Source organism: Budorcas taxicolor, chromosome 21, assembly GCF_023091745.1.
Source record: "Budorcas taxicolor isolate Tak-1 chromosome 21, Takin1.1, whole genome shotgun sequence".
In the NCBI taxonomy this organism is placed as follows: domain Eukaryota; kingdom Metazoa; phylum Chordata; class Mammalia; order Artiodactyla; family Bovidae; genus Budorcas; species Budorcas taxicolor.
The window spans coordinates 72,372,486-72,397,001 of NC_068930.1; the positions used below are offsets into that span (position 1 = coordinate 72,372,486).

Here is a 24,516-nt window from a genome sequence, read left to right on the forward strand (position 1 = left end):
GCCTGGTGGGCTGCCGTCTATGGGGCCGCACAGAGTCGGACACGACTGAAGCGACTTAGCAGCAGCCGCAGTAGCAGTGGTTCAGATGGTAAAGAATCTGCCTCTAACGCAGGAGACGGGGCTCAATCCCTGGGTTGGGAAGATCCCCTGGAGAAGGGAATGGCAGCCCACTCCAGTGGGTTCTTGCCTGGAGAGTTCCACGGACAGAGGAGCCTGGAGGTCTAGAGTCCTATGGGTGGCAAAGAGTCAGGCCTGAGCAACTAATGCTGGCAAGTCAAGTTCTAAATTCCGCGACCTTTTGTTTTGTCTCAGGACGGGAGCTGGGCTTCCCTGGTGACTCTGAATCTGCCTGCAATCCAGGAGACCAGGGTTCAATCCCTGGATCAGAAGATCCCCTGGAGAAGGGAATGGTGGAATTTGCATTTTTAAAAGAGGGACTAGATAAGAGTTCCTAGAAAGGACCAAGTAGAATATTTACATCTGAAAGACAGAGGAGGAGAAAAGCAAGTCTCTCCCAAGAAGACTTTGATCCCTTAAGGCCCCCCCCTTTTTTTTTCTCACTCTGGCCATAAAATAGAAATTTTATTTCATCACTTCCAGGAATCAGAATCAAGTCCAGAGGGCTCTCTCTGGAGAGGAATCAGTTTTCCACCAAACCACGTTGTGGTTCCCCGCCCCTGTGTGGTTTCCCTACCGGGCCTTGGTGTGCTGCCCCCAGACTGACTTCACTTGGTTCTTCCTGGTACTCCCCATCCTCCTCCTCCATCTCCTGGAGTGAAAGGCGTGTGCGTGTGTGTGTGTGTGCGTGCGTGTGTGTGTGTGTGTGTGCGTGCGTGTGTGTGTGTGTGTGTGTGTAGTCCCCAACCTCCTCCTCCATCTCCTGGAGTGAAAGCCGTGTGTGTGTGTGTGTGTGTGTGTGTGTGTGTGTGTGTGTGGTGTGTACTCCCCAACCTCCTCCTCCATCTCCTGGAGTGAAAGGCGTGTGTGTGCGTGTGCGTGTGCGTGTGCGTGTGTGTGTTCACGCTCTGTCGTGTCCGACTCTGTCGTGTCCCTCTGTCCTCGGGATTTCCTAGGCAAGAATACTGGAGCAGGTTGCCATTTCCTTCTCCAGGGGATCTTCCCAACCCAGGGATGAAACCCGTGTCTCTGGAGATTCCAGCCTTGGCAGGCAGGTTCTTTACCACTAGCGCCCCTGGGAAGCCGGGACTGCGAAGGGTGGGCTCTATCTAGGCCTGGAAGGGGTCCCCTCGGGCTTCTGGACAGTGTGAGTGGACCGCCTGGGGTCTCTGCCTGCCCGACCTTCCAGGGCAGAAGACCCCAAGGGCATGGTCTACAGTGCTGGGTCAGGGGGAGCGCCAGGGCCTGTGGGGAGGGCCACCCGCTCTCTGCTTGGGGGTCCTTGGGTGCCACCGTCCAAGGCCTTTGTGCCACAAGTCACAGCGACTCAAAACGCCCCGGGCCACTGGGGCCGCTGGGACCTGTCCCTAGTACCTCCCCCTTGCCCCGACACTGCCCGGCGGGGGCAGGTGCAGGCCCGACCCTGCGCGAGCGCCCGCCCCCCAGGCCCCGCCCCGCCGGCCCGCCCGTCCCCTCGGAGCCCTGGGCGGCGGGCATGGCGCGCGCGGTGGGGCCGGAGCGGCGGCTCCTGGCCGTCTACACCGGCGGCACCATCGGCATGCGGAGCGAGCGCGGCGGTGAGTGGGGCGGGCACCCGGCTCGGGGTGGGGGGCGGAGTGGGGGTCGTGCCCCCGCCGGCCGGACTTTGACCCGTCCTGACCCCCGCTCCGGTGGGCGCCCAGGTCCCCCCCCTCGGCCCCCAGCGCTGCCGCCGGCTCCTCTGCCCGAGCCCGGGGGCGTGGCTCCCGTCGGACCCCCGTCCCTGCACAGACGGGCTGGTGCACAGGTGCTCAAGGGCTGTCCGGGCCTCTCACTCCGGACACCGGGGGCTGCGGGGCGACCCCGGCCACTCCCCGCCGTCCCTGGCCGGCCTGCCGGCTCTGGGCAGTGCTCACTGGCACCAGGAGACCGGGCGGTAGCGTTCGCTCTCCTCTGCCCTGGGGCTCTGACGGGATTTGGGTCAGGGAGGGGTGACTGCTGGGCGGGGGAGGGCCTGGTGTGGGGGGGCGCTGGGCCGCAGGACCCCGGGGCAGGGGTGTCCCCAGGCTGGGCAGAGCGCCTCGAGCAGGAGCCTGGTCCGGGGAGCGTGCAGGGGTGGGCAGGGCACCGCACGCACCCCCGGAGTGTTGCAGTGTGGCCTCCACGTGGGCCCCGGGTCCTGGGTGTGGGGGTGCTCGCCCTCCAGGAGGGGCCCAGACAGCCCCTCAGCCTGTCTGGAGCCTTGCCCTGCACTCTGGAGCAGGGACGCTGGCCCTCCTCCGCCTGTGTCCCCCTGGCCCGCTCCCCAGCCCTCGGCTGCTCCCTGCGCCCCCAGGTCCCCCGCGGGCCTCACTCCTGGGGCCGCCCCACCCTGCCCTGGGGTGTCCTCCTACTGGGAGCTCTCCCAGCTCCCCAGGGCCCTCCACCTCCCTCAGAACCAGCTGTGCCCCCTAACAACCCCCAGGGCCAGCAGAGCATCCTCCACGCCCACCCCCCACCACGTGGTTCCCCTGAAGCAGCTACTCAGATGCCACGAGCCCTTTCTTGCCAGCAACTGCCTCCTGTCCTCTGTCCCTGTTAATGCCCCCCTCCCCCGGCCCCGCCAGTTCACAGATGGTTCCAGGCACCGTCTATGCTGGGCCCCGGGGCTCAGACTCCCAGAGAGCCCTGTCCAGGGGGGTTTTCCACATCCTTCTGTACCCTGGGGGGTCACTCCTCCTGGACTGCAGGACTGGGGCAGAGAGAGGGGAGCAGGCAGGCTCTGCCGGTGTCCTCAGATGGCCCTGACCCAGCCCGGTCACTGCCCAGCCCCCCAGGCTTGGCACTTGGCCAGCTGTGATGCCTGTGATCCCACTGAGCTCAGCTCATGGGTGTCGAGGGTCCGGGCTGAAGGGACTAGGGGGACTCTGACCGTGACCCCATCTGTACTGCCCTGTGTGCCCCCCATCACTGCCCCCGCCACCCGGACGCCCCCGGCTCACTCCCACAGGCCCTGCATTTGCCAAAGAGCTTGCAAATCCCCTCGTCTGGAAGGGGCTCTAGAAAGGTGGAGTGTGGTGGGCAGTGACCTCCAGGCAGGCCAGTCTCCCAAGATCCCTCAGGGCAGCGCTCCTGGGCCAGGAAGGAGTGGGCGTGGGAAGAAGGGCAAAGGAGGCGTGTGGAGGACGCAGGCCTGGGCCGTGGGGACCCTGCTCCAAGACCCGATGGAGGCCGGGCCGCCCAGCCGCTTCAGGCCCTGTCTGTCTGGGGATTCCGGTCGTGGGGTCAATAATTAACCGGCCTGGCTCTGCGGGTATGGGCGGTGAGGGGCCGCCAGCTCCCGTGGCTGTTTGGATTCTCACTATTGGGAGCATTTCTGCGCCTGCTGGTCAACAGTGGCCTATCAGGCACACGAGCCCTGCCAGAGGTCAGGATGCTGAGGGGAGGGCAAGGCCGCGGCAGCTGGGGGCAGCCCTTGCCCGTCCCCTCTCTGAGATCAGAGATGATGTCACTGGTCAAGGGACATCGGGAACATGGAATCAGTCGATGACAGCGAGCCCAGGGCCAGCAGCACCCCGGCCGGAGACCCCGATGCCCCGGGTGCCCCCTGTGGGCCCGGCTTCCGGCGGGCGGAGCCTCGGGGTCCGCAGGGGCCAGGACCTCCCAGGAGGCCACAGGAGGGCCGGGCAGCCCAGCCTCGTCCTGAGAGGCGATGCCCACGGCTCCTCCTGCCCTTGGCCTGGACGCCCTTCACTGAACAGGCTGCACGCACTCCCTGTCCTGGGGGCAGACTGGCCCTTACGGGAGAACGTGTCTGTGGGGCCGCTTCCGCTTGCGGAGGGCCTGAAGCTTGGGGGCCTCGTTGAGAAAAAGAATCTGATTTACAAAATCAGAATTAGATGTGAAAACAGGTGTTTGCTTATTAGTTGTTTTATTTTTGCTGCTCGGTGTGGCAGGTGGTATCTTAGTCCCCTGACCAGGAATCGACCCTGCGCCCCCTGCAGGGGACGTCTTAACCTTTGGACAGCCAGGGAAGTTTCCCAAACCCCTCCCCGCTTTTCTTTTTTTTGGGTAACAAGTGTTTACTTAGATTGACGAAGGAAATAACAAACTTCCCGTTCCTAAAAGCCAATAATATTACAAAATCCACAAAAATGTTTTTTATTTGTTGATTTCCTGACACTCTCACCGCCGTTTTCTCCACATTTTTGGCTGCTTTGTATGATGCGTCGGCAGAGTTTTGCTCCGGGAGAATAGAACGGAAGCAGTGTGGCCTCCTCTTGGGCCACCCCGCTGGCCCTGGGGCGGGATGTTCCCGGAAGTCAGGGCCCCCCGTGCCCAACTTGAGTCCACCAGCAGTGGCCTGGCCCTGGGGAGGGATGTTCCTGGAAGTCAGGGCCCCCTCGTGCCCCCCCACCCAAGTCCACCAGCAGTGGCCTGGCCCTGGGGCGGGATGTTCCTGGAAGTCAGGGCCCCCCGCACCCACCCCCCTGCGTCCACCAGCAGAGGCCTGGCCCTGTGGCAGTGACCGTGCGCACCACCTGCCCTGTCTGTGGATCCTGATTTCCACAGCCTTCCCCCAAGGCCACCCACTGCAGGGGAGCTGGCGCAGACAGTGGAGTGGGAGCCTCCTGCGCCTGCCCTGACCTGGGACCCCAAACCAGGGCCTTGGGCAGCAGGAGGGCCCTCTGGAGACCTCCCCCACCCCGCCAGCTCTGCTCTGTCCTTCCTCCGTCCTCCCCTCTGGGCGTTGAGCCCTCTCACAAGGACGCTGGTGGAGGCCAGGAGCCAGCATCATCTCCTGAATGCACGCCCATAGAGATGTTGCCTCTTGGTCCTGGGGCTCAGGTGGGGCCATCCTCGGGCTGTCTGGTCCCCTGCTGCAGGTGGGTGGGCGGCCCTGGGCCTCCCTCAATGCCAAGGTCTGAAGTTGGGGCCTCCCCCTGGCAGCAGGGCTAGAGTCCAGAGCTTTGTGCAGCAGCCACGTGTCCCGACCATCCTCCAGCATCTTGGGAGGGTGGCCGGCCGGCGGTCTCGCACTGATGTTCCCTGAGCCATGTTGCTTCTGCAACAAAGCGTATGGAGCCCCCACGGGAGCTTCCTGGGTGGAAGAGGGGGTGGCTATTCAAGGTGCCCCTTCCCCGAGGTATCCTTCTCTGGCTGGGGAGACGGCAGCCTGAACTCTGAGGCTGTGCTTCCTGTGGGGCTGGCGGGAGCTGGGCCTGGGGTTTAGCAGGTGGACGTGTGGAGGGGGTGCTGGGGCAGGAAGCCCAGCCTGCCGCTCAGAGTCTGCGGCTTCTGGCCCGCAAACATTGCTGCTTTGGTTCCCTGGGTTTGTGACGATTTGTTCCTCGGAGGGGGAGGCACAGGGAAGCTGAGCCCTGCTCCGAGCTGCAGGGTGGGGACAGGGCATCAGTGAGCTGGGGGCGGGGGTGGGGAGGAGGGTCTGATGCTGGGCCCACGACCCCGAGGAAAGGAGTGCATGGCTGAATTCACGTCTGGGGAGAGGTCCTGGCCGCCAGCCTGAGGATGAGACACATGCCCAAGAAGGGCTGGGGTGGGCGGGGGGAGGGGTGAGGGGGGGTGCGGGGGGGGGTGAGGGTGGGGGGCGCGGGCAGGGCAGCTGGTGGGGGGGGTGAGGGTGGGGGGGCGCGGGCGGGGCAGCTGGCGGCCCCACAGAGGGGAAGAGGCACAGGCGAGCTCAGAGAGGTTCAGTGTCAGGACCCACCGGCCGTTGCGGGGTCCCCCAGCCGGGGGTGTGGGCAGGGAAGACTCCTGGTTGTTATTGGCATGAACCTGAGTTCTGCCAGCCGCTGGGTGAGCCTGGACCAGACCTGCTCCAGCACCTCCAGGAACTACCCCTGACACCCGAATTCACCCCACGCCCCACCTCCAGGCTGAGATAATGAAGGCTGCTGTCTAAGTTGCTGAGCTCGGGGCAGCTTGTTACACAGCAGCAGGAGGCTGATACACCTGGCAGAGGGTGAAGACTGGGAGCAAGATCTCCGCCCAGGTGCCCGTTGCCCCTGGTCCTGGAGGTCTTGTGTTTCAGCCAAAGAAGCTCTTCTGGAATGGGGGGAGGTGGGGTGCGTGTTGTCCTTGCTGCTGCGTCTGGGTGTCCAGCACGGCCAGGCACGTGGGCGATGCCCAGCAGAACCTCAGTGAGGAGTCAGCCCACCTGCCCCAGGTCACGGAGCTCGCACGGAGCAGGATGGGACAAGAGGCCAGGGCCTGGATGCAAAGATTCTTCTGGGAGCCTCTGCTGAGGAAGTTGTTTCCAGGAGACACTGGGGCTTCCTAGGCTTTTCTTAGGACATGTGCCGTTTCTGCCTAGTGCCTCCTTAGATGCTTGCTTCTGGCCAGGGAAGGAGAAAGGGTAACTTGGATGTGTGTGGCAAGGGTACCAGGACCTGGACATCAAGGAGGGCTTCCTGGAGGTGGTGCCCTGTGCCTGGAGGGGGAGCATCTGCTGGGTTAGAAGGGGTACGGAGTGGAGGGCGTCAGGCAGAGGCAGCAGTGTGTCCTGGTCAGAATAGTGCGGATGTTCTGGGAAGTTGGGGAGAGGGGTGCTGTGTGTGTGTGTTGTGAGCCTCGCTGGGGCCGTGCGCTCGTCTGGAGGTGGAGGTGTTAGCCAGGACGTGGCCGGAGCCCCTGGAGGACCCCTGGGCTGTCTGGGGGAGAGTGGTGGCCCAGGCTCCGGGCAGTGGTCCACACTTGCCAGGGCCCTGGGACTGCTGCAGGCCTGAGCACCCAGTCCGACTCGCTCAAGGGCCAGAGCTCACCCGCAGCGCCCAGCCCCCGTCCTGCTCGGGGCCCAGCCCCCAGCAAGGAGCAGGGGTGAGGGGGCCCTGGTGTTGGCTGCCAGCCCCTGAGCCCCCCGCCCGCCCTGCCCGCAGTGCTCGTCCCCGGGAGGGGCCTGGCCGCAGTTCTGAGGATGCTGCCCATGTTCCACGACGAGGAGCACGCTCGGGCCCGTGGCCTCCCTGAGGACACCCTGGTGCTGCCGTGAGTGGGCGCTCCCCTGGGTCCTGGGCACGGACGACAGCTAGCTGTCATGGGGTGGGGGCCACCCGGAGCCTGGCACCTGCCAGGCCGGCTTAGCGGGCTGTGGCTTCTCGGGGTGTCTGCAGTGAGCTGCTGGAGGGCGCCAGCCCCACTTTGGTGGCTTTAGAACTGACCACAGTCCCCTTTAAAGTCCCTCAGGGGCGGCAGGGGCTGGCCCCAGGGTCCCCCCCACGCCGCCCCCAGAAAGGTCCTGCTTCCCAGGTCGGGGCCCAGGCTGCTCGGTGCTCATCCCTGCTGGCCGCCGACCCCTCCTGCCGGTGGCCCTGCTCCCGGGGGCATCCTGGTTCACTTCCTGCCATGGAGCAGCCCTTCCGGGGGACCACGGTCCTTGTTCCTGCAGCCTCAGGCGGAAGGGGGCGCTGTGGAGGTGCAGGGCCCGAGGCCACGGCCCTGGGTGCCCGACTGGGCGGAGGGGACGGGGCCGCTGACGGAGGGGTGCTGAGTGCGAGCCTGCTGTCCGCCCTCCTGCAGGCCAGCCAGCCCCGACCAGAGGGTCTTCTACACAGTGCTGGAGTGCCAGCCCCTCTTTGACTCCAGTGACATGACCATCACCGAGTGGGTGCAGATTGCCCAGATCATCGAGGTGACCAGGGAGTGCGGGGAGGGCTGGGGGGAGCGGTGTGGGGGGCGCCCACCTCAGCAGCACGGCGCCCGCGACCCTCTCTCCTGCACCCTGGAGGGGGCGCAGCGAGGCCCACGCCCACCTGTCCAGTGAGGAAATGGCACAGGTGGCTGTCTCGCTTTGAAAACTTAGCTTGTCCCAGTCCGTGTCCTGGGCGGAAACACGAGACACTTCTGCAGACTGACAAGTCCATGCCTGGCCCACCCTGCTCTGTCTGCCCCAAGCCCACCCTGGAGTGCAGTCCTAGTGGGTTTAGGGCTTGTGGTTTAGAGCCCCGAGCGGATGTCTTACCTGCAGCCAGAGCGCCCCGTCCCCATCAGCTCTCCTCTCCATCCCCCGACCCCACCAGCACTGGCCCCAGCTACTGCCTCCCGGGGTGGCGGCCCTCCCGGCTCGTTTCTCACCTTCCCCACTTAAGGAAACCCCGCTCCCCAGAGAGAGGCTTGTCCCTGAGGCACCTTTCCTGGCAGCCAGGGGCTGGCCCTGCCTCTGGCTGTCTGCAGCAGTGTCCGGGGCAGTCTCCCTGGTCTCCGGCCAGTGGCACCCACAGTTGGGGCCTGACGGCTTTTCTGAGCACCTAGGACTGCTGTTCAGTTCAGTTCAGTTCAGTTCAGTCACTCAGTCGTGTCCGACTCTTTGTGACCCCATGAATCGCAGCACGCCAGGCCTCCCTGTCCTTCACCAACTCCTGGAGTTTACTCAAACCCATGTCCATTGAGTCGGTGATGCCATCCAGCCAATCTCATCCTCTGTCGTCCCCTTCTCCTCCCGCCTTCAATCTTTCCCAGCATCAGGGTCTTTTCCAATGAGTCAGTTCTTCGCATCAGGTGGGCAAAGTGTTAGAGCTTCAGCTTCAGCATCAGTCCCTCCAGTGAATGTTCCTTTAGGAGGGACTGGTTGGATATCCTTGCAGTCCAAGGGACTCTCAAGAGTCTTCTCCAACCACAGTTCAAAAGCATCAATTCTTCGTCCTGCTATCCAGCCATGCGCAATTTCCAGGTGTGGCCGGCAGAGGGCGGCCCAGTCCACCACGTGTCTCTGCTCCCATGCAGCTCTGAGCTGCGCCTGGCTTGGTCTCTCGATGGGCTTCAAGAGAGGTCCTGGGCCCCATGGTTCCCCACAACCACAGCCCAGGCCAACTGCCCCCTGAGGCCTTGGCTGCTCCCACGGAGGCGGTGGCTGGGGGTTGTCCCTGCAGAGCTGGCCTGCATGCCAGGGGGGGCTTTCTGACTCCCTGGAGGGGCCGTCCCCGTGCCTGCTGTCCGCACCCTGCCCACCTCTGACATCTCGTCCTCCAGCGCGGGCTATGCCTCGCGCCTGTTGCTTGTGTGCATGCCTGGCCTTCCCACTGGACGAGAGGCGGGTAGGCTTCCTCGCCCTGCAGCCCCTGCTGCCCTCAGGGGCAGTGGTCATTCAGTAAGGGGCCCTCCAGAGCACTGAGCTGGGCCTGGTGCTGTCGTCCAGCTGACAGTGTGCTCAGGAGCCCAGGTCGGGCATTGCGGGAGGAATCTGCCCACCTCGGGATCAAAGTGCCTGGAGACCCCCGCCAAGATCTCTCGGGGCCAAGGGGTGTCACTGGGAGACCCCTGGGGGTTCAGGGGAGGAGGCTGTCCTGGAAGAGAGCAGAGCACAGGGGCAGGGGCTCCGTTCCCTGCGGGCCTCCCCGGCTGGCAGTGACCAGGGCCCGCCCGTGCGTCCCTGAGTTCTGCCCGCCGTGTGTGGGGGCACCAGCCCTTGCTCCCAGGAGCTGGGCCGCCTGAGCTGGCCGCCGCCCCTGCAGAGCCACTACGCGCGGTACGACGGCTTTGTGGTCATCCACGGCACCGACACCATGGCCTTCGCCGCCTCCGTGCTCTCCTTTGTGCTGGAGAACCTGCAGAAAACCGTCATCCTCACCGGGGCCCAGGTACCTCCCCGGGCGCCCGCTGGGCAGAGGCTGCATGGATCGGGGCCTTTCCCAGGCCACAGGGCCGCTGCGAGGGCAGGCGAGTCCCCGGCTCCGTGCCTGGTCCTGCGGGTCCTGTTGGTTCCGCTTGGCCAGTGCCCGATCAGCGCCCGGATCCTGCCCACTGCCAGCCTGCGGCCCTGCTTTGTCCCTTCCTCCCTCTGCGCTGGCCCTGGTGGGACGCTCCTGCTATAACCAGGGCAGATGAGGCGCAGAGGCCGGGCAGCCGGCCCACGTCCACGGGCCTTATGAGCACCCAGGACAGCGGCTCAGCCCAGGGCGGTTCCATTGGAGGCCCAGGGGGACCCCTCCCCAGCCGACCCCTCTGCCCACGCCATGGCAGTCCAGCCCTTTTCCGCCTTCCTGGGTAGGAGTGGGGAGCTGGGTACAGATCAGTCACCCCTGGGGCATCGGCCCCACAGCAGATACGGGTAAGGTCTGTGACCTGGTGCTCGGAGGCCCCACCTGAAGGTGCTTGCCCTCGCCTGCACCTGTGGTCAGCCCCCGGCTCCCCTCTGCCTGCCTGGCCCAGGCACTGGCTTGGGCAGTGTGAGAGCCGGGCCTTGGTGCCCTGGGGGGCAGGGAGCTGCGCTGGGCAGCGACGGGTCCCAGGGCATTGTGCTCCCTGAAGCGTGAGGACTGGCTAGCACCCGGCAGGGGGCAGTGGGGTCTGGGGGAGCAGAGGGGGCCAGGCCCGTGCGGGAGGAGCGCGGTCAGCAGGTGCTGCCCCCTAGCGGCAGTGCCCAGCGGCCCGCGCCTGCCCCGGCTTCTCCCCAGGTGCCCATCCACGCCCTGTGGAATGACGGCCGGGAGAACCTGCTGGGCGCCCTGCTGCTGGCCGGCCAGTACGTGATCCCCGAGGTACGGCCTCCCCCTGCGGGCGGGGCGGGGTCTGGGGTGCAGCGCGGGGTGGGGGCGGGCGCCTGCCCTGGGGGACGCAGGTGAGGGGGCCGGCAGGGCTAAAGCTCCGTCTTTCACCTTGAACGTGAGAAAATGGGAAAGAAGCCCCACCTGTGCCCGCGCCCCACCCCAGACACCTGCGGCTGGCGGCGCGGGGGGCTCTCCCGGGCTCTGCGTGTGTGATGTACACGTCTGCCTTGTCCCAGCCGAGGACGTGGCGTGTATGTCCATCTTCATCACACACACGTGAACGTGCCCAAGTCTCCATAGAAGCAGGCCCTTCGGGGCGTGGTTTTGGGACCCCCTCTGCCCGCTCTGCACCTTGCCCTGTCGCGCGTTGGCACATCTCAGGGGAGGGGAGGAGCCCTGGGGCGCGGGCCCGCCGTGGAGAGGAGCTTCGCGAGCGCCCTTCAGAGCCCCCGCCCCAGGCTCCGGAGTGGGGTGGGGGGTGCTGGCGGGTGAGGGGAAGCTGGGGGGCCGTCCGGGCTCCCCGGCGCTGAGCCGCGGCCCCCTCCCGCCCCGCAGGTCTGCCTGTTCTTCCAGAATCAGCTGTTTCGGGGCAACCGGGTGACCAAGGTGGACGCGCGCAGGTTCGCAGCCTTCTGCTCCCCCAACCTGCCGCCTCTGGCCGCGGTGGGCGCTGACGTCACGAGTAAGCGCGCGGGGCCTGCGGCGGGGGCGCGGCTGCTGCGGGGCCTGTGGGCGGCCCTGGGTGGGGGAGCGTGGCCCTCAACTCTGCGGAGAACCCGCGGTGGGGGGGGGGGGGCAGGGGAGGCCGCTCAGAGTGCGGACGCCCCCAGGTCACCCCGGCTCAGAGCCAGGCCATGTGCGGGCCAGCCTCGCGGGTGCCCTGCCCCAGCCACGGGGCCCCAGGCCCAGGAGCCCCTCAGTGGCCTCGTGGGGACATGGCTCCAGTGGGGTGACCGCGTCCTGGGGACTTTCAGGGGACCCTTTGCCCCAGCCCCCCTCCTGGAGCTGTCTGATGCCTCCAGCTGCGGGTGGGCCCTGAGATCTCCCCCTGAGGCCCCCACGCTTGCCCTGGGGAGGAGAGGATCTCTGGCAGGTGGCTGTGGGCCACAGTGGGCAGGGGCGGGAAGACCCTTGACACTGTGTGTCAGAACTGCACACCGAGAGGGAAGGGACATGCAGGGTGGTGTCGCAGCCCGAGTCCTGAGTCCATTCCGGGGCCTTAGCCTGCACTTCCCTCCCCCTGCCCACCCACCCTGCTTGTCCACATGCCCTGGAGGTTGGGGAGGCCCAGAACACGTCCCTGTGTCTGAGATGTGTGTAGCATGGCCGGGATCTGGGGGTCAGGCAGAGGGCACGTGCTTGCTGAGGGTGAGAGTCAGGAAGGCTTCCTGGAGGAGGTGGCACATGGGCTGGTGCTGGTGGATGGATCCGCTTCCGGGCTGTGCTGAGTGGTGGCGCACAGACCCTCCTGCCTCGGTGCCAACCAGCTGAGGAAGAAGAATGGGCACGAAGGTGGGGTGGCTGCTGTGCAGGGCTGCCTGCCCCGTGGGGCTGAGGCTGGGTCTGGCCCCTCACTTCTAGTCTGAGGCTCAGAGGGGAGCTTCCAGGACACGGCCCGCTAAAGGGTGCAGAGGAGTCCACCCTGGATCCCAGGCCCCGGCTGGGGCCACACCAAGCCCATGCTGGCCTCGGAGCACAGGGCATGCTGGTGCAGTGGCTGGGCTGGTGAATGGCTGACGCTGGCCCTGAGGGGCGAGATGTGGAAACCCCACGCCTGTGAACCCGGGAGCAGCGTGTCCTCCGGCCCGGGGCAAGGGTGCCCATGCGGGGGCAAGGGCCCCAGGCACGTCCCGGTACAGGAGCTGAGAAACGCCAGGCTTTGCCCGGGGCATGCCCGGCGGAGCCCCTCACTGCTTCCTGCTGCATTTCCCGGCCCTCTGTGAGGCTGGGGCTCGGGAGGGGCTGAGCTGTGCCAGGAGGGGAACACAGCTGGTCCCGACACCCCTGCCAAGTGGCCACGGCACATGTGGTCACCTGGGTCTCCAGGAGCCCCAGGTCCTCCTCGGGAAGAAACCCGGGCCCTGGGGACGGGGAGTCAGGCCTCCAGGCTCTGGCCAGTGGGCCCCCAGTGGCAGCAGGGGACTCGGAACCACCGGCCCCCAGTGCACTGGGCTCGGCCGCGTCTGCCTGAGGCCACGGTCAGGACTGAGCGGGAGCCCACCTGGCCGCGATGGGCCTCACACAGCCTCCCTCCCCCTCGGCCCCTCTGCATGTGCCCGGCAGGCCCAAGTGGACGGACTCGGGGTCCCTGGGCTCTCGGGATGGGCTAGGCACGTGCTGGGTGTGGGCCCTCTTTGTCTCCGCAAACCCTCCTCTGCAGCCAGAACTCCCTAAAATAAAGGGCACCGCTCCTTGCTGCTGCTGCAGCCACGCTCCTTCTGAGCCCACCCCCAGCTCCCCCCAACACTCAGCTCCCTCCTCTCCCACCCCCAGCTGCCCCCTCCTCCCAGCTCTCTGTGAAAGGGCAGCGTGTCTCTGGAATGTTCCTTGGTTTATTATCACATGACAGTTACTTTTCATTTGCAAAGATGGGCACAATAAAGGACAGAAATGGTCTGGACCTAACAGAAGCAGAAGATATTAAGAAGAGGTGGCAAGAATACACAGAAGAACTCTACAAAAAGACCTTCATGACCCAGATAATCACTAGAGCCAGACATCCTGGAATGTGAAGTCAAGTGCCTTAGGTAGCATCACTATCAACAAAGCTAGTAGAGGTGATGGAATTCCAGTTGAGCTATTTCAAATCCTGAAAGATGATGCTGTGAAAGTGCTGCACTCAATATGCCAGCAATTTTGGAAAATTCAGCAATGGCCACAGGACTGGAAAAGGTCCGTTTTCCTTCCAATCCCAAAGAAAGGCAATGCCAAAGAATGCTCAAACTACCACAGAATTGCACTCATCTCACACGCTAGTAAAGTGATGCTCAAAATTCTCCAGGCCAGGCTTCAGCAATACGTGAACCATGAAATTCCTGATGTTCAAGCTGGTTTTAGAAAAGGCAGAGGAACCAGAGATCAAATTGCCAACATCCGCTGGATCATCGAAAAAGCAAGAGAGTTCCAGAAAAACATCTATTTCTTGTGTGGACCACAAGAAACTGTGGAAAATTCTGGAAGAGATATATTACCAGACCACCTGACCTGCCTCTTGAGAAATCTGTATGCAGGTCAGGAAGCATCAGTTAGAACTGGACATGGAACAACAGACTGGTTCCAAATAGGAAAAGGAGTCCATCAAGGCTGCATATTGTCACCCTGCTTATTTAACTTCTATGCAGAGTACATCATGAGAAACGCCAGGCTGATTGAAGCATAAGCTGAAATCAAGATTGCCGGGAGAAATATCAATAACCTCAGATATGCAGATGACTCCACCCTTATGGCAGAGATTGAAGAGGAACTAAAGAGCCTCTTGAAGAAAGTGAAAGAGGAGAGTGAAAAAGCTGGCTTAAAACTCAACATTCAAAAAACAAGGATCATGGCATCCAGTCCCATCCCTGCATGGCAAACAGATGGAGAAACAATGGAAACAGTGTCAGACTTTATTTTTTTGGGCTCCAAAATCACTGCAGATGGTGACTGCAGCCATGAAATTAAAAGACGCTTGCTCCTTGGAAGGAAAGTTATGACCAACCTAGACAGCATATTAAAAAGCAGAGATATTACTTTGCCAACAAAGGTCCATCTAGTCAAAGCTATGGTTTTTCCAGTGGTCATGTATGGATTGGAGAGTTGGACTGTGAAGAAAGCTGAGCACCGAAGAATTGATGCTTTCGAGCTGTGGTGTTGGGAGAAGACTCTTGAGGGTCCCTTGGACTGCAAGGAGATCCAACCAGTTAGTCCGAAAGGAAATCAGTCCTGAATATTCATTCGAAGCACTGATAGTGGAGCTGAAGCTCCAATACTTTGGCCGCCTGATGCGAAGAGCTGACTCATTGGAAAAGACGCTGATGCTGGGAAAGACTGAAGGCGGGAGAAGGGGATGACAGAAGATGAGATGTTTGGTTGGCATCACCGACTCAATGGACATGAGTTTGAGCAAGCTCCGGGAGTAGTTGGTGATGGACAGGGAGGCCTGGAGTGCTGCGGTCTCTGGGGTGCAAAGAGTCAGACACAACTGAGTGACTGAACTGACTGAGCATTCCTCTGGTGGAAACAAGCAGGAGGCAGGCAGGCTCACACCTGCCACAGGACGGGCTGTTGGAGGAGCCCCCATTCCCCTCTGAGTTCTGCACCTGACTCTGGGCAGCCTCTCAAGCCCCTTCCCCTCTCTGAGCCTGGTTTACCTGGGCTGGATGAAGGGGTCTCCTTGGCACCTGCTTCCTCAACAGCCTCCTGAGGGGTCTTGGCACCCACCCTCTGCCCGCTTGAGGGGCCAAGAGGATGGGACTCGGGCTCAATGCCATGCTCCTGAGGGTCAAAGGCCAGGCCTGCCGCCCGGACCCCCGCCTCTGTCACCCGCCCGTGGGTGCAGCAGGAGGGCTGGGAGTCTGGCGTGCAGTCCCTGCAGAGCCGCGGCCTCTAGGCCCACGGACAGCCTGAAGGCCTGGGGGTTCTCTGGGCGGCAGGCACTGACCCCCCAGGCGCTGCCGCTCCACTCTCCTCGGGGCTTAGGAGCCAGAAACCTGCCCTGGGTGTGGGGAGCGGGCCGGGCTCACGTTACCCCTAAGACTTTGGGGTGAATGAGATGGAGGTTTTCCCAGAGGTGCGGGATCCTAAAGACTCATTCACTCGTTCATTCATGGACCTGCTGGGCTTGGGGCCCGGTGGGTGCTCCGCCAGGGGCCTGTGAGTCTGGCTGCTGCCCAGACTGCTCCTGGGGCCCCCGCACCCTGCCCTCTCACCGTTACAGCAGCCGTGCCCTCGCCTAGGAGGCCCTACCTCCGAGCTACACCCCGCCTCCCCTGCAGGGTCCTCCTGCCCCCTGGATCCCATCCCACCACTTGGCTGGCTCGGGCTGGGTTGCACCCATTGCCTGAGTGAGCTGAGGGAGGGTGGGGGAGGGGGCTTCAGAGGCGCCAGGGGGAGGCGGGGCCCGGCCGTGGCCCCAGACGGCCTGAAGTCTGCTCTTGGTCCATCTGTCCCCGCAGTCAACCGGGAGCTGGTGTGCAGAGTCCGTGGGCAGGGCCGGCTGGTGGTGCACAGCAGCATGGAGCGGAACGTTGGCCTGTTGCGCCTCTACCCTGGGATCCCCGCCTCCCTGGTAGGCCCCCCGCCTCCCTGGTGGCACCCCAGGGCTTCACTCCATGGGGGCTATTGGGCCATCAGGGCAGGACCTGCATCGTCCGCGTCATCCAGCGATGGGTCCCAGACTCCAGTCTGCTGGTTCCTGGGTAGCTGCCAGGAACAGGTGAGCTTTCACCTTTGGCTTCTACCTGGAGAGGTGGAGAGAGCTGATGGCGGTTCTGATGAGGGCTGAAGGCTCTGGGAAGACTCGTCAGAGTCTCTTGGACAGCAAGGAGATCCAACCAGTACATCTTCAAGGAAGTCAGTCCTGAATATTCATTGGAAGGACTGATGCTGAAGCTGAAACTCCAATATCTTGGCCACCTGATGCGAAGAACTGACTCCTTGGAAAAGGCTCTGATGCTGGGAAAGATTGAAGGCGGGAGGAGAAGGGGATGATAGAGGTTGAGATAGCTGAATGGCATCACTGACTCAATGGACATGAGTTTGAACAAGCTCCGGGAGTTGGTGAAGGACAGGGGGGCCTGGCGTGCTGCAGTCCATGAGGTCACAAAGAATTGGACACAGTTGAGTCACTGGGCTGAACTGAAGGTTCTGATGGGGACACAGCCAGGGGGGTGGACCCTTAGCACAGGCCAACAGCTCAGCCTCAGCAGTGCCCTGAGCTCAGTGTGTCCAGCTGCAGGGCCCGTCTCCTCCCGCTGGCTTGCTGGGAGCATCACCTGTCATGTGTCAGAGCTTCGGGCTGGGTGGAGGGGCCAGGAGGGTGGTGGGCGGCCCAGCTGGGGTGGGGGCCCTGCCCTCAGTGAGGCCCCTGACAGCCCTTTCTCATGTCCGGCTGGCTCCTTGTGACCTCTGACCTGTCTCCACAGTGTTCATGGCCCTAACACTCAGAAGGGGACGGGGGTCACTCAGGGATGATGTGGAGGGGAGCAATGTGGGCAGTCCCCGCTGCCTAGGGGCCAGCCTGTTGGTCCCCGTGTTTGGTGGAAGCGAGTCCCCGCCTCCCACCCCCACAGGTCCGGGCCTTCCTGCAGCCCCCCATGAAGGGTGTGGTCATGGAGACCTTCGGCTCCGGGAATGGGCCCACCAAGCCCGACCTGCTTCAGGAGCTGCGGGCGGCGGCCGAGCGTGGCCTGGTCATCGTCAACTGCACCCACTGCCTCCAGGGTGCCGTCACCTCCGATTACGGAGCTGGCGTGGTGGGCGCGGTGGGGGGGGGGGTGCCTGGGGCGGGGGCAGGGGCGAGCCCTGGTCGCCAGCCTCCTTCACGGCCCACCTGCGCTGCCCCCCCCCCCCCCCGCCACCCAGGCCTTGAGTGGTGCCGGGACAGTGCCGGGCTTCGACATGACGTCCGAGGCGGCACTGGCCAAGCTGTCCTACGTGCTGGGCCTGCCGGGGCTGAGCCTGGACAGCAGGAAGGAGGTGCGTGTGCCTCCGCGCCCCTCGGCTCGCGTGTGGTGGGTGGGCCCAGCCCGGGGGGGTGTGTGCCTGGGCTTTGCGGGGAGGCTAGAAGTGGCCCCCAAGACCCGTTACCTCCCCCAAACCCCACACCGCCCCACAACCCCACACTCTCTTGGGGAGCCCCACACCCCACAGTTTCTCAGGGAGCCCCAGGTCCTCCCTGCTCTCAGGGTATCCCCACCCCGGTGCTTCCCCGGCTGGCCCCTTGCGCTGGACAGAGGCCACCAGGGCCCAGGGAGACCCTGAGCTGGAGGCTGGAGGGTGGGCTGAGCTGCTGTGGGGACCTGGCTGGGTCAGGCTCTGGGCCCCAGGATGGAGCCTGATGGAGGCATTTCACCCTCTCCTGGGGGCTGGGGGTGCCTGGCCCGCCTGGTGGGTCTGGACTGCTGGGTCCAGGCCCTGGTGAGCTGCCCGTCTCTCTCTATGTGTACCCCCTCTCCCCCACCCCGTGCACCCCAGCTGCTGGCCAGGGACCTGCGCGGGGAGATGACGCCGCCTGCTGCGGACGAGCCCCGGCCCTCTCTGCAGGGCAGTGTGCTGGGGCGCGGGATCGCCCAGCTCCTCAGTCTGAGACAGGTGCAGCGTGGGTAGGGGCCCAGGGGGACGGGAGCGGAACACTCCCAGGCATAGCCTGCTTCTGGGCCGGCGGGGGGCGGGTGCAGGCAGGGCTCAGGGCGGCAGCCGAGAGGGCTGGCAGGGACTTGCGGGCGGGCATCCAGAGGGGGCTGGAAGGGGCTGGGCGGTCCAGAGGGGTTCTTGCAGTGTGTACGCAGCGTGCAGACCGTGGCCCTCGCCTGGTGGGGCAGCCCAGGACCGGCAGGGTCAGCTGGGGCAAGAGGGCGGTCTGCTCCAAATACTCCCTGGAGGAGGAGCCAGACCGGGGCCCCTTCCCTTCTTGGCCAGGGTGCCTGGGCCCGGGAAGGGGCTGAGGGCTGGCCTTTGGGCCTGGGTTGTGGGATTCAAGCTGAACCAGGCTCCCGGCAGTGACTGGGACCTCTTGGTGACCCCCCTCACCGCCCTGCTTCTGGGCAAAGTGTCCAGACCCGGTACGGGGGCACCCCATCTGGTTGCTGCCCCTGGGACCCACCATGTGCCTCAGTGTCCCCCCTGTGGAGTGAGCGTGGGGACAGGCCTGTCCAGGAGGGCGGTGGGGGAATGGGCAGCAGCCACGTGTGTACGGCAGAGGCCTCGGGGAGGGGGCAGGGGTCCAAGGTGTTGCTGCCACCTCTACAGGAGGCCGATGAGGTGTGGGATGCCCTGGTGCCCAGCCTGGCCTGTGCCGCAGCCTACATGGGCGACCTGGAGGCTCTGCAGGTGCTGGTAGAGCTGGTGAGTCTCTCGTCCACCCTTGGGGACCAGCCTGGCCACACAGGGCCCGGGGGTGGGCTGGATCTCTTTTCCCGGGGACTGCTCCCTTAATGCAGTCGACGGGGCCTCGTGACTCTGCCGGGGTGTCCCTTCCCCGTGGCCTTCCCTCGGTGGGTGATGGGCCCCTATGTCCCCCCAGGGCAGTGACCGGAGCCTGGAGGACTTCAGTGGCCAAACCCCACTGCACGCAGCCGCCCGGGCTGGCCAGGCTGGGGCCGTCACCATGCTGCTACAGAGAGGGCTGGACGTGAACGCCCGGGACAAGGGCGGCCTCAGCCCCCTGCTGCTGGCCGTGAGGGGCAGGTATTCGGCGGCGGGCACTGTGGTGGGGGTGCAGGCACGGGCACTTCCCGGGGCCAGGCCTGGACGGAGCTGCCTCCCGGGGGGCCTTCGGTGTGCCTGTGGTCACATGGCTTCCCCGGGCAGAGCCAGGGGGCACCGAAGACACCTGCTTCCTGGAGCCTTGCCCCCTCCGGCCTTGGTACCAGCAGTGACCCTGCCAGTCGTGGGCAGGGCCCAGACTGGGAGGACTGCTCGGGGCAGGGTGGTTAGGGAGGGCTTCCTGGAGGTGACCTCCGAGCTGAGCACGCCAGGTCCAGCAAGACCCTGGAAGGGAATTTCTGACAAGAAAAGCACAAGAGGCCTCGTGTGTTCCCCGCACCCTCTGCCTGAGGGGCTGGGGCGAGGGCGGAGGGGGAAGCCCCTGCCCAGCACTGGGGCGGAGCAGGTTGCAGGCAGCTTGCATAGTGCCAGGTGGGCAGGGTGGGCGCAGGCGCCCTAGGGAGTGGAGTCAGCATGCCTGATACTCGGGGCTGGTCCCCCAAGCTGGCCCTGTCTGACAAACCCTGGCTTTTTAAGGCAGGTCCCCAACCTGAGTGTTTCTGGGGAGGTTCCCCACCTCCCCTCCACAGGTAGAGACTTGCGGAGCCGAGTCCTTACTGAGGACCTGGCGCCCTGGGCAGTGGGTTTGGGCACCTGATGCCCAGTTCCTTCTGAGGGTCGGAGGGCACGGGCCCCTCAGCAGCCAAGGCCAGAGGCTGGGCCACCCGGAGAGGTCACCTGTGCTGCGGGGTGGCCCCTGGCAGGGCTGGCTGTGTGGGGATCAACACGAGCTGGGGGTCACCCCCAGGAGCCAGGGCCTCAAGCGCTGAGCCCGGCCCTTGGGGCAGGCAGCAGGCCAGCATGAGGGCGGAGGTGTGGGCCTCTGGCGAGTGAACACGCACCCCGTGTCCTCTGCTGGGTGGGGGTCCCCTTGCCTCCACCCAGGCCCTCCTGGCCTCTCTCCGAGGGTCAGCCTTGCCTGCTCTGCTGGTCCGTAGGGACTCGTAGTGGCCGGCACGTGGGGGGCCTGGAGGCTGCCTGGCCCCTCCCTCTAGGGGCTTAGGCCCCTCGGAGGCCGGGGACTTGCTGGGAAGACCGGCGAGCCGGGTGGTGCTGCCATGCCCTCCCCTCCCCCGTCCAGCCACCCAGAGCCACGTCACGCACACATGTGTGCGCACGCACATGCTGCTGGATGCCTGTGTGAGTGTGTGTCTAGGAACTTTCCTTCCCAGTGTCTTTGCTGTTGGTGAGTCGCTCAGTTGTGTCCAACTCTTGGCGACCCCGTGGACTGCACGCCCACCTTCCCTGTCCTTCATGCCTGTCCTGCTTAGCCTCCCCCTTCTGAGAGCTGAGCTCCGTGTGGTGTCTGCAGCAGGCCCCACACCCCTCCCCAGGGGCTCTCAGCCTGTGGGAACCTGGCTTGTTGCTGGGGATTTTCTGAGTCTCACGGAGAGTCCAAGCCACCAACCTCTTCAGGTTGGCCCTGGGCTGGGGTGCCTCGTAGCACCCCCTCCTTCCCGGGGGCATCAAAGGTTTTCAGAACAGACCTGGCAGTGGGCAGAGGGGCGGGGTGCCTGTGGGGTGTGCCCGCGGCACCCAGGCCAGGCTGATTTGGCTGCAGACTCCAGGCTGCTCGTCCTGGGGCATGGGTGTGTAGCACTGTGAGCTCACCCCTTCCTGGCCCCACCCCCTCGTCCCGGCCGCTGTCACAACACCTCCCCCACCTCCCAAACCGGTCTCACCCCTTACAGGGCCCTGCTGTGCCCCGAGGGGGGCGGCCCCACCCTGGAAGGCTCTGGGCTGGCGGCGGGGGCCAAGCCTGTGGGACTCCCCCTCCTCCCCAGGCTCCCCAGAAGTGGGGTGACTGCAGTTGATGGTCCTTCCCCCACCCCCGCTCTCTGTTCCCCCGCCTCGCCGAGCCTCACCCCCACCCCGCGAGCCCATGGAGGCTCACTCCGCATGCGGGGCCCAGTCCAGGTGCCCCTGGACGCCTGCGGTCATCTGGGCCCTGCTGCTGGCCAGCCTGTCCCCGCGTCCTCTGTTGGTATCTCCTCGCCACCCCACCCTCAAGGGCAGAGCGCGGGCCCAGTGGACTCAGTCTTTGCCTGAGTGTGTGTGAGCTCCACAAGGGCGGTCCCCCAGGCTGGGCCTTCCCGGTGCCCACAGCTGTGCCCTCGGGTGGGCCCAGGCCTTGAGCTGCTTGGCCCGGGCTGAGCCCCAGCGTGGGTCTGGGTGCGTCTGGCGTGGGTGGGCTCCTGATCCTGGCCTGCTGGCGTCTGGCGGATGCTGCCTCGGGCAGGTGGTCACCCCGCTGTTTCTCACGGCAGGCATCGGGGTGTCATTGGCCTGCTGAGGGCAGCTGGGGCCTGCCTGTCTGCCCAGGAGCTGGAGGACTCAGGGACGGAGCTGTGCCGGTGAGGCTTGCAGGCGCGCCTGTGCTTCCTGGGACATGGGGGGGCCTGGGGCTCCGAGGGGGAAACCAAGCGCTAGGGAGGGATGGTGGGCTGTGGGGGGAGCTTCACATGGGGAGAGCCCGCCCTGCCCGGCCCTTGGAGCCCTTGGGGGTGGGGGGTGGGCAGGCGGCAGCCCAGGGTCTTCTATCCCCCAAGCCCTCCCTGTGGGGTGGCCTCCCCGGTGCCCCCCAGCTCCTCTCGTGTCCAGCCTGGGGCGCGGCAGGCCAGGCCCAAGGCCTTTAGGTTGGAAGTGAGGAGGGTCGTGGGGAAGGGGAGGTGAAGGCAGGAGAGGCCGGGGCACCGGCAGAAGCCAGGCTGGGGGGCTGGGAGCGGCACTGAAGTCAGAGCCCCCAGGGTGGGTGCCCGGGGTTGCATCTCAGGCTGAGTAGGCGGTGGCGGGGGGTGGCTGCCTGCTCACCAGGACGAGGGCCTGAAGCTCCAGCCCCCGGGTCCCCGCCGGCCAGCCTCTCCTGGCCCCCTGCCTTGGCTCCAGCGAGGTCTCACCCAGCCTGGGGGATCCTCATCCTGTACAGAGTGGGGCTCACAGACCCCACGGGTCCCCAGTCTCAGCCCCTCCCCCCTGGAGTTCAGTGTCCCCGATGGACATATCCTGCTGACTTTTCAATGGTGACAGGGCTTGGGGGGGAGTGTGACCCATGGTGACGGGACCCAGGCAGGAAGGGCTTGGCTCCGGAGGACTCCTGGGGTGACCCGGCTCAGGGCTGCACCCCGGGTGGGCCTCGACAGCTCCTCGATTGACAGCCGGGAAGGCAGGCGGAGGGGCAGTGACAGGTCCCACGGGAGCAGGTCATCCAACCTGAGCTGCTTGGTTGGCCTGAGGGGGCCCTTGACAAGCTCCCCGAGAAGCGAGTGTGTGTGGGAACCAGCGCGAGAGGCCTGGGGCCAGGTCCGAGGGCTGCTGGCGGTGCGTCAGCGTGATTCACCTTAGAGACGACCCCGTGCCCTGTGGGGGCTGCTGCTGCGGGCTCCTGACTCAGAGGAAGTCCCGGGGGTCGGCCCTGCCCTCCCCGCAGCCAGCTGGCACCCCTGGTGTGGACCCCGCCCATGGGTCCTGGTCCCAGGCTCGGGGGGCGCCTCTGAGAGCAGGGGGAAGAGAGAGGGCCGCCCCTCGGTGGCCCCACCTCTCCAGAGTGGGCAGGCCCAGACCCGCTCCTGGCCAGCCCGCTGGTCCAGAGCCCCCCACCCGGGCCCCTGTGTGTCCCTCTTTCCACTACTGGGCTGCCTCTGACTTTCCTCCCGCCCCCATGGGCCCCACCCGGGGAGAGCTATCTTGTGAAAGATGAAACTGGCAGGCGGTGCTCAGCCGGTGGGGTGTGTGTGCACGTGCACGTGTGTATGAGCGCTCGTGTGTGTGTGTGTGTGTGTGTGTGTGTGTCCTTGACCTGAGTCACAGCCACCCCCACGGGTGACAGACACCAGAGGCCAGGCTGCTGGCCGGACCCGGGGACCCTGGTTGCTGCTGGGTCAGCTGTTCGGGGCTGGCTTTGCAAGAGAGCCTGTGGGCAGTTGGCTGGGCACCCAGGAGTCCCCGACAGCTCCCCCTCTTCCCCTCCCCCTCCCAGGCTGGCATCCAGGGCGGACTTCGAGGGCCTGCGGGCATGGGGGCAGGCGGGGGCCGACCTGAGGCAGCCCGGGTATGATGGGCACAGCGCACTGCACGTCGTGAGTGCCCCTGGTGCCCTCTCTGGGACCACCTCCTGCAGGAAGCCCTCCCTGACTGTGCCACTGGCTCCCCCCTTCCCAAATGCCCAACCCCTGCCCTCCTTGTGGAGGCATTCCATATGTGGGAACCGTGGGTTGGGGAGGGGGCTATCCCTTCTCCTGTCCCAGGTCCCCCCCCACCACGGTCCAGAGCTGTGGGAACAAGGGGGGCATGGAGGAGACACGGGGTCCTTGATGCATGGGTGGGAGCGCACCCTGGTGGGGGGGTGGGGTTCAGGGCCAGCCTGCTGGTCTGATGGCCTGAGGCAGCGCCCCCAACACCCCCCACAGGCAGAGGCAGCTGGGAACCTGGAAGTGGTGGCCCTCCTGCAGAACCTTCAGGGTGGGGCTGGTGACCAGGCCCTGGGCCCAGTAAGTCCCCTACCCGCTGTGGTCAGGCGCTGGTGGGGATGGTGTCCTGCGGGCAGGGCAGGTCAAAGCCCCTCCTGTGGGCGGGGCTCACCCTGTGAGGGGAGCTGCAGTTTCTGGATGGAGGGCTTCCCAAAGGGATGGCCGAGCTCAGACCCACACTCCGTCCGGCCAGGCCATCCCACAGTGCAGCCGGCCGCAGCCCCAGAGGCCTGGCCATGACCAGGAAGCTCCCGAGCCTGGAAGGGCCCTGCTGGGCCCACCCTGCTCAACCTGCACCCGCCGGGACCCCAGCACCCACTGGGCCGGGTGGACTGGGCTCCCAGCTGGCTCCCCACCCCCACCCCGTCAGCTGGCCTTCTGGAAGTCTCTCCCTCTGGTTGGCTTTGCTCAGGTCCTTGGGTCCCTCCCTCATGAAAGGCTGGGCCCCACTGACAGGTGCCTGGGCTTGTCCGTCTGCCCTGCTCCCATGCAGTACCTGGGCCTCCACTCCTTCTCCAGAGACCTCCCTTTTCCAGGAAGGGCTGCCTGCTGTCTAACCTGAAGCTCTCCTGCTGCGGCGCGAGCTGTTCCTTCCTGTTGAGACCTGCTGGAGGGACGGCGCTGCCCGGGCGCCCCCCCCCCGCCCCCCCACCGGCCCTGACCCTGCTGTGCACTCCCGGCCTCTGTCCCCCGCCCCCAACCCTGCTGCGGAAGCCGCTTCCCATTCTGTGTCCAGGACGCAGCCTGAAGGACGTCGTTGGGGAGAGTGGCCATAAAGTCCCTCTGAGGACCGTTCTCCACCCCCAGCCTGGCTCCAGTGGGTCTGTCTGGTCCCGGGACAGAGGGGAGGTGTGTGGGGTGTCAGGCCTCTGGCTCTGCGTCAAAGGGCAGTGTTTTCGGCACCCTGGGGGCGAGGGAGGCACTGCCGATCCTGCCTGAGGAGGTGGCAGGGTGAGCGAGTATGCGCCCCGCTGGGGGTGGGCAGGCCGGGCCCTCTGCCCCACACAGCC

At 65.3% G+C, this 24,516-nt stretch overlaps 1 protein-coding gene across 1 annotated transcript; it reads left to right on the forward strand.

Moving 5' to 3' along the window:
* Positions 1-1,612: 1,612 nt before the first annotated feature.
* Positions 1,613-24,282, forward strand: ASPG (asparaginase). Its single transcript, XM_052659960.1, is given in 17 exon segments — positions 1,613-1,694; positions 6,972-7,080; positions 7,612-7,723; positions 9,543-9,668; positions 10,485-10,568; positions 11,133-11,259; positions 15,731-15,843; positions 16,847-17,029; positions 17,139-17,252; positions 17,751-17,867; positions 18,525-18,620; positions 18,799-18,962; positions 21,308-21,394; positions 23,017-23,116; positions 23,447-23,527; positions 23,963-24,155; positions 24,158-24,282. Coding segments are annotated over 17 exon segments (2,013 nt in total).
* The last annotated feature ends 234 nt before the right edge of the window (positions 24,283-24,516 follow it).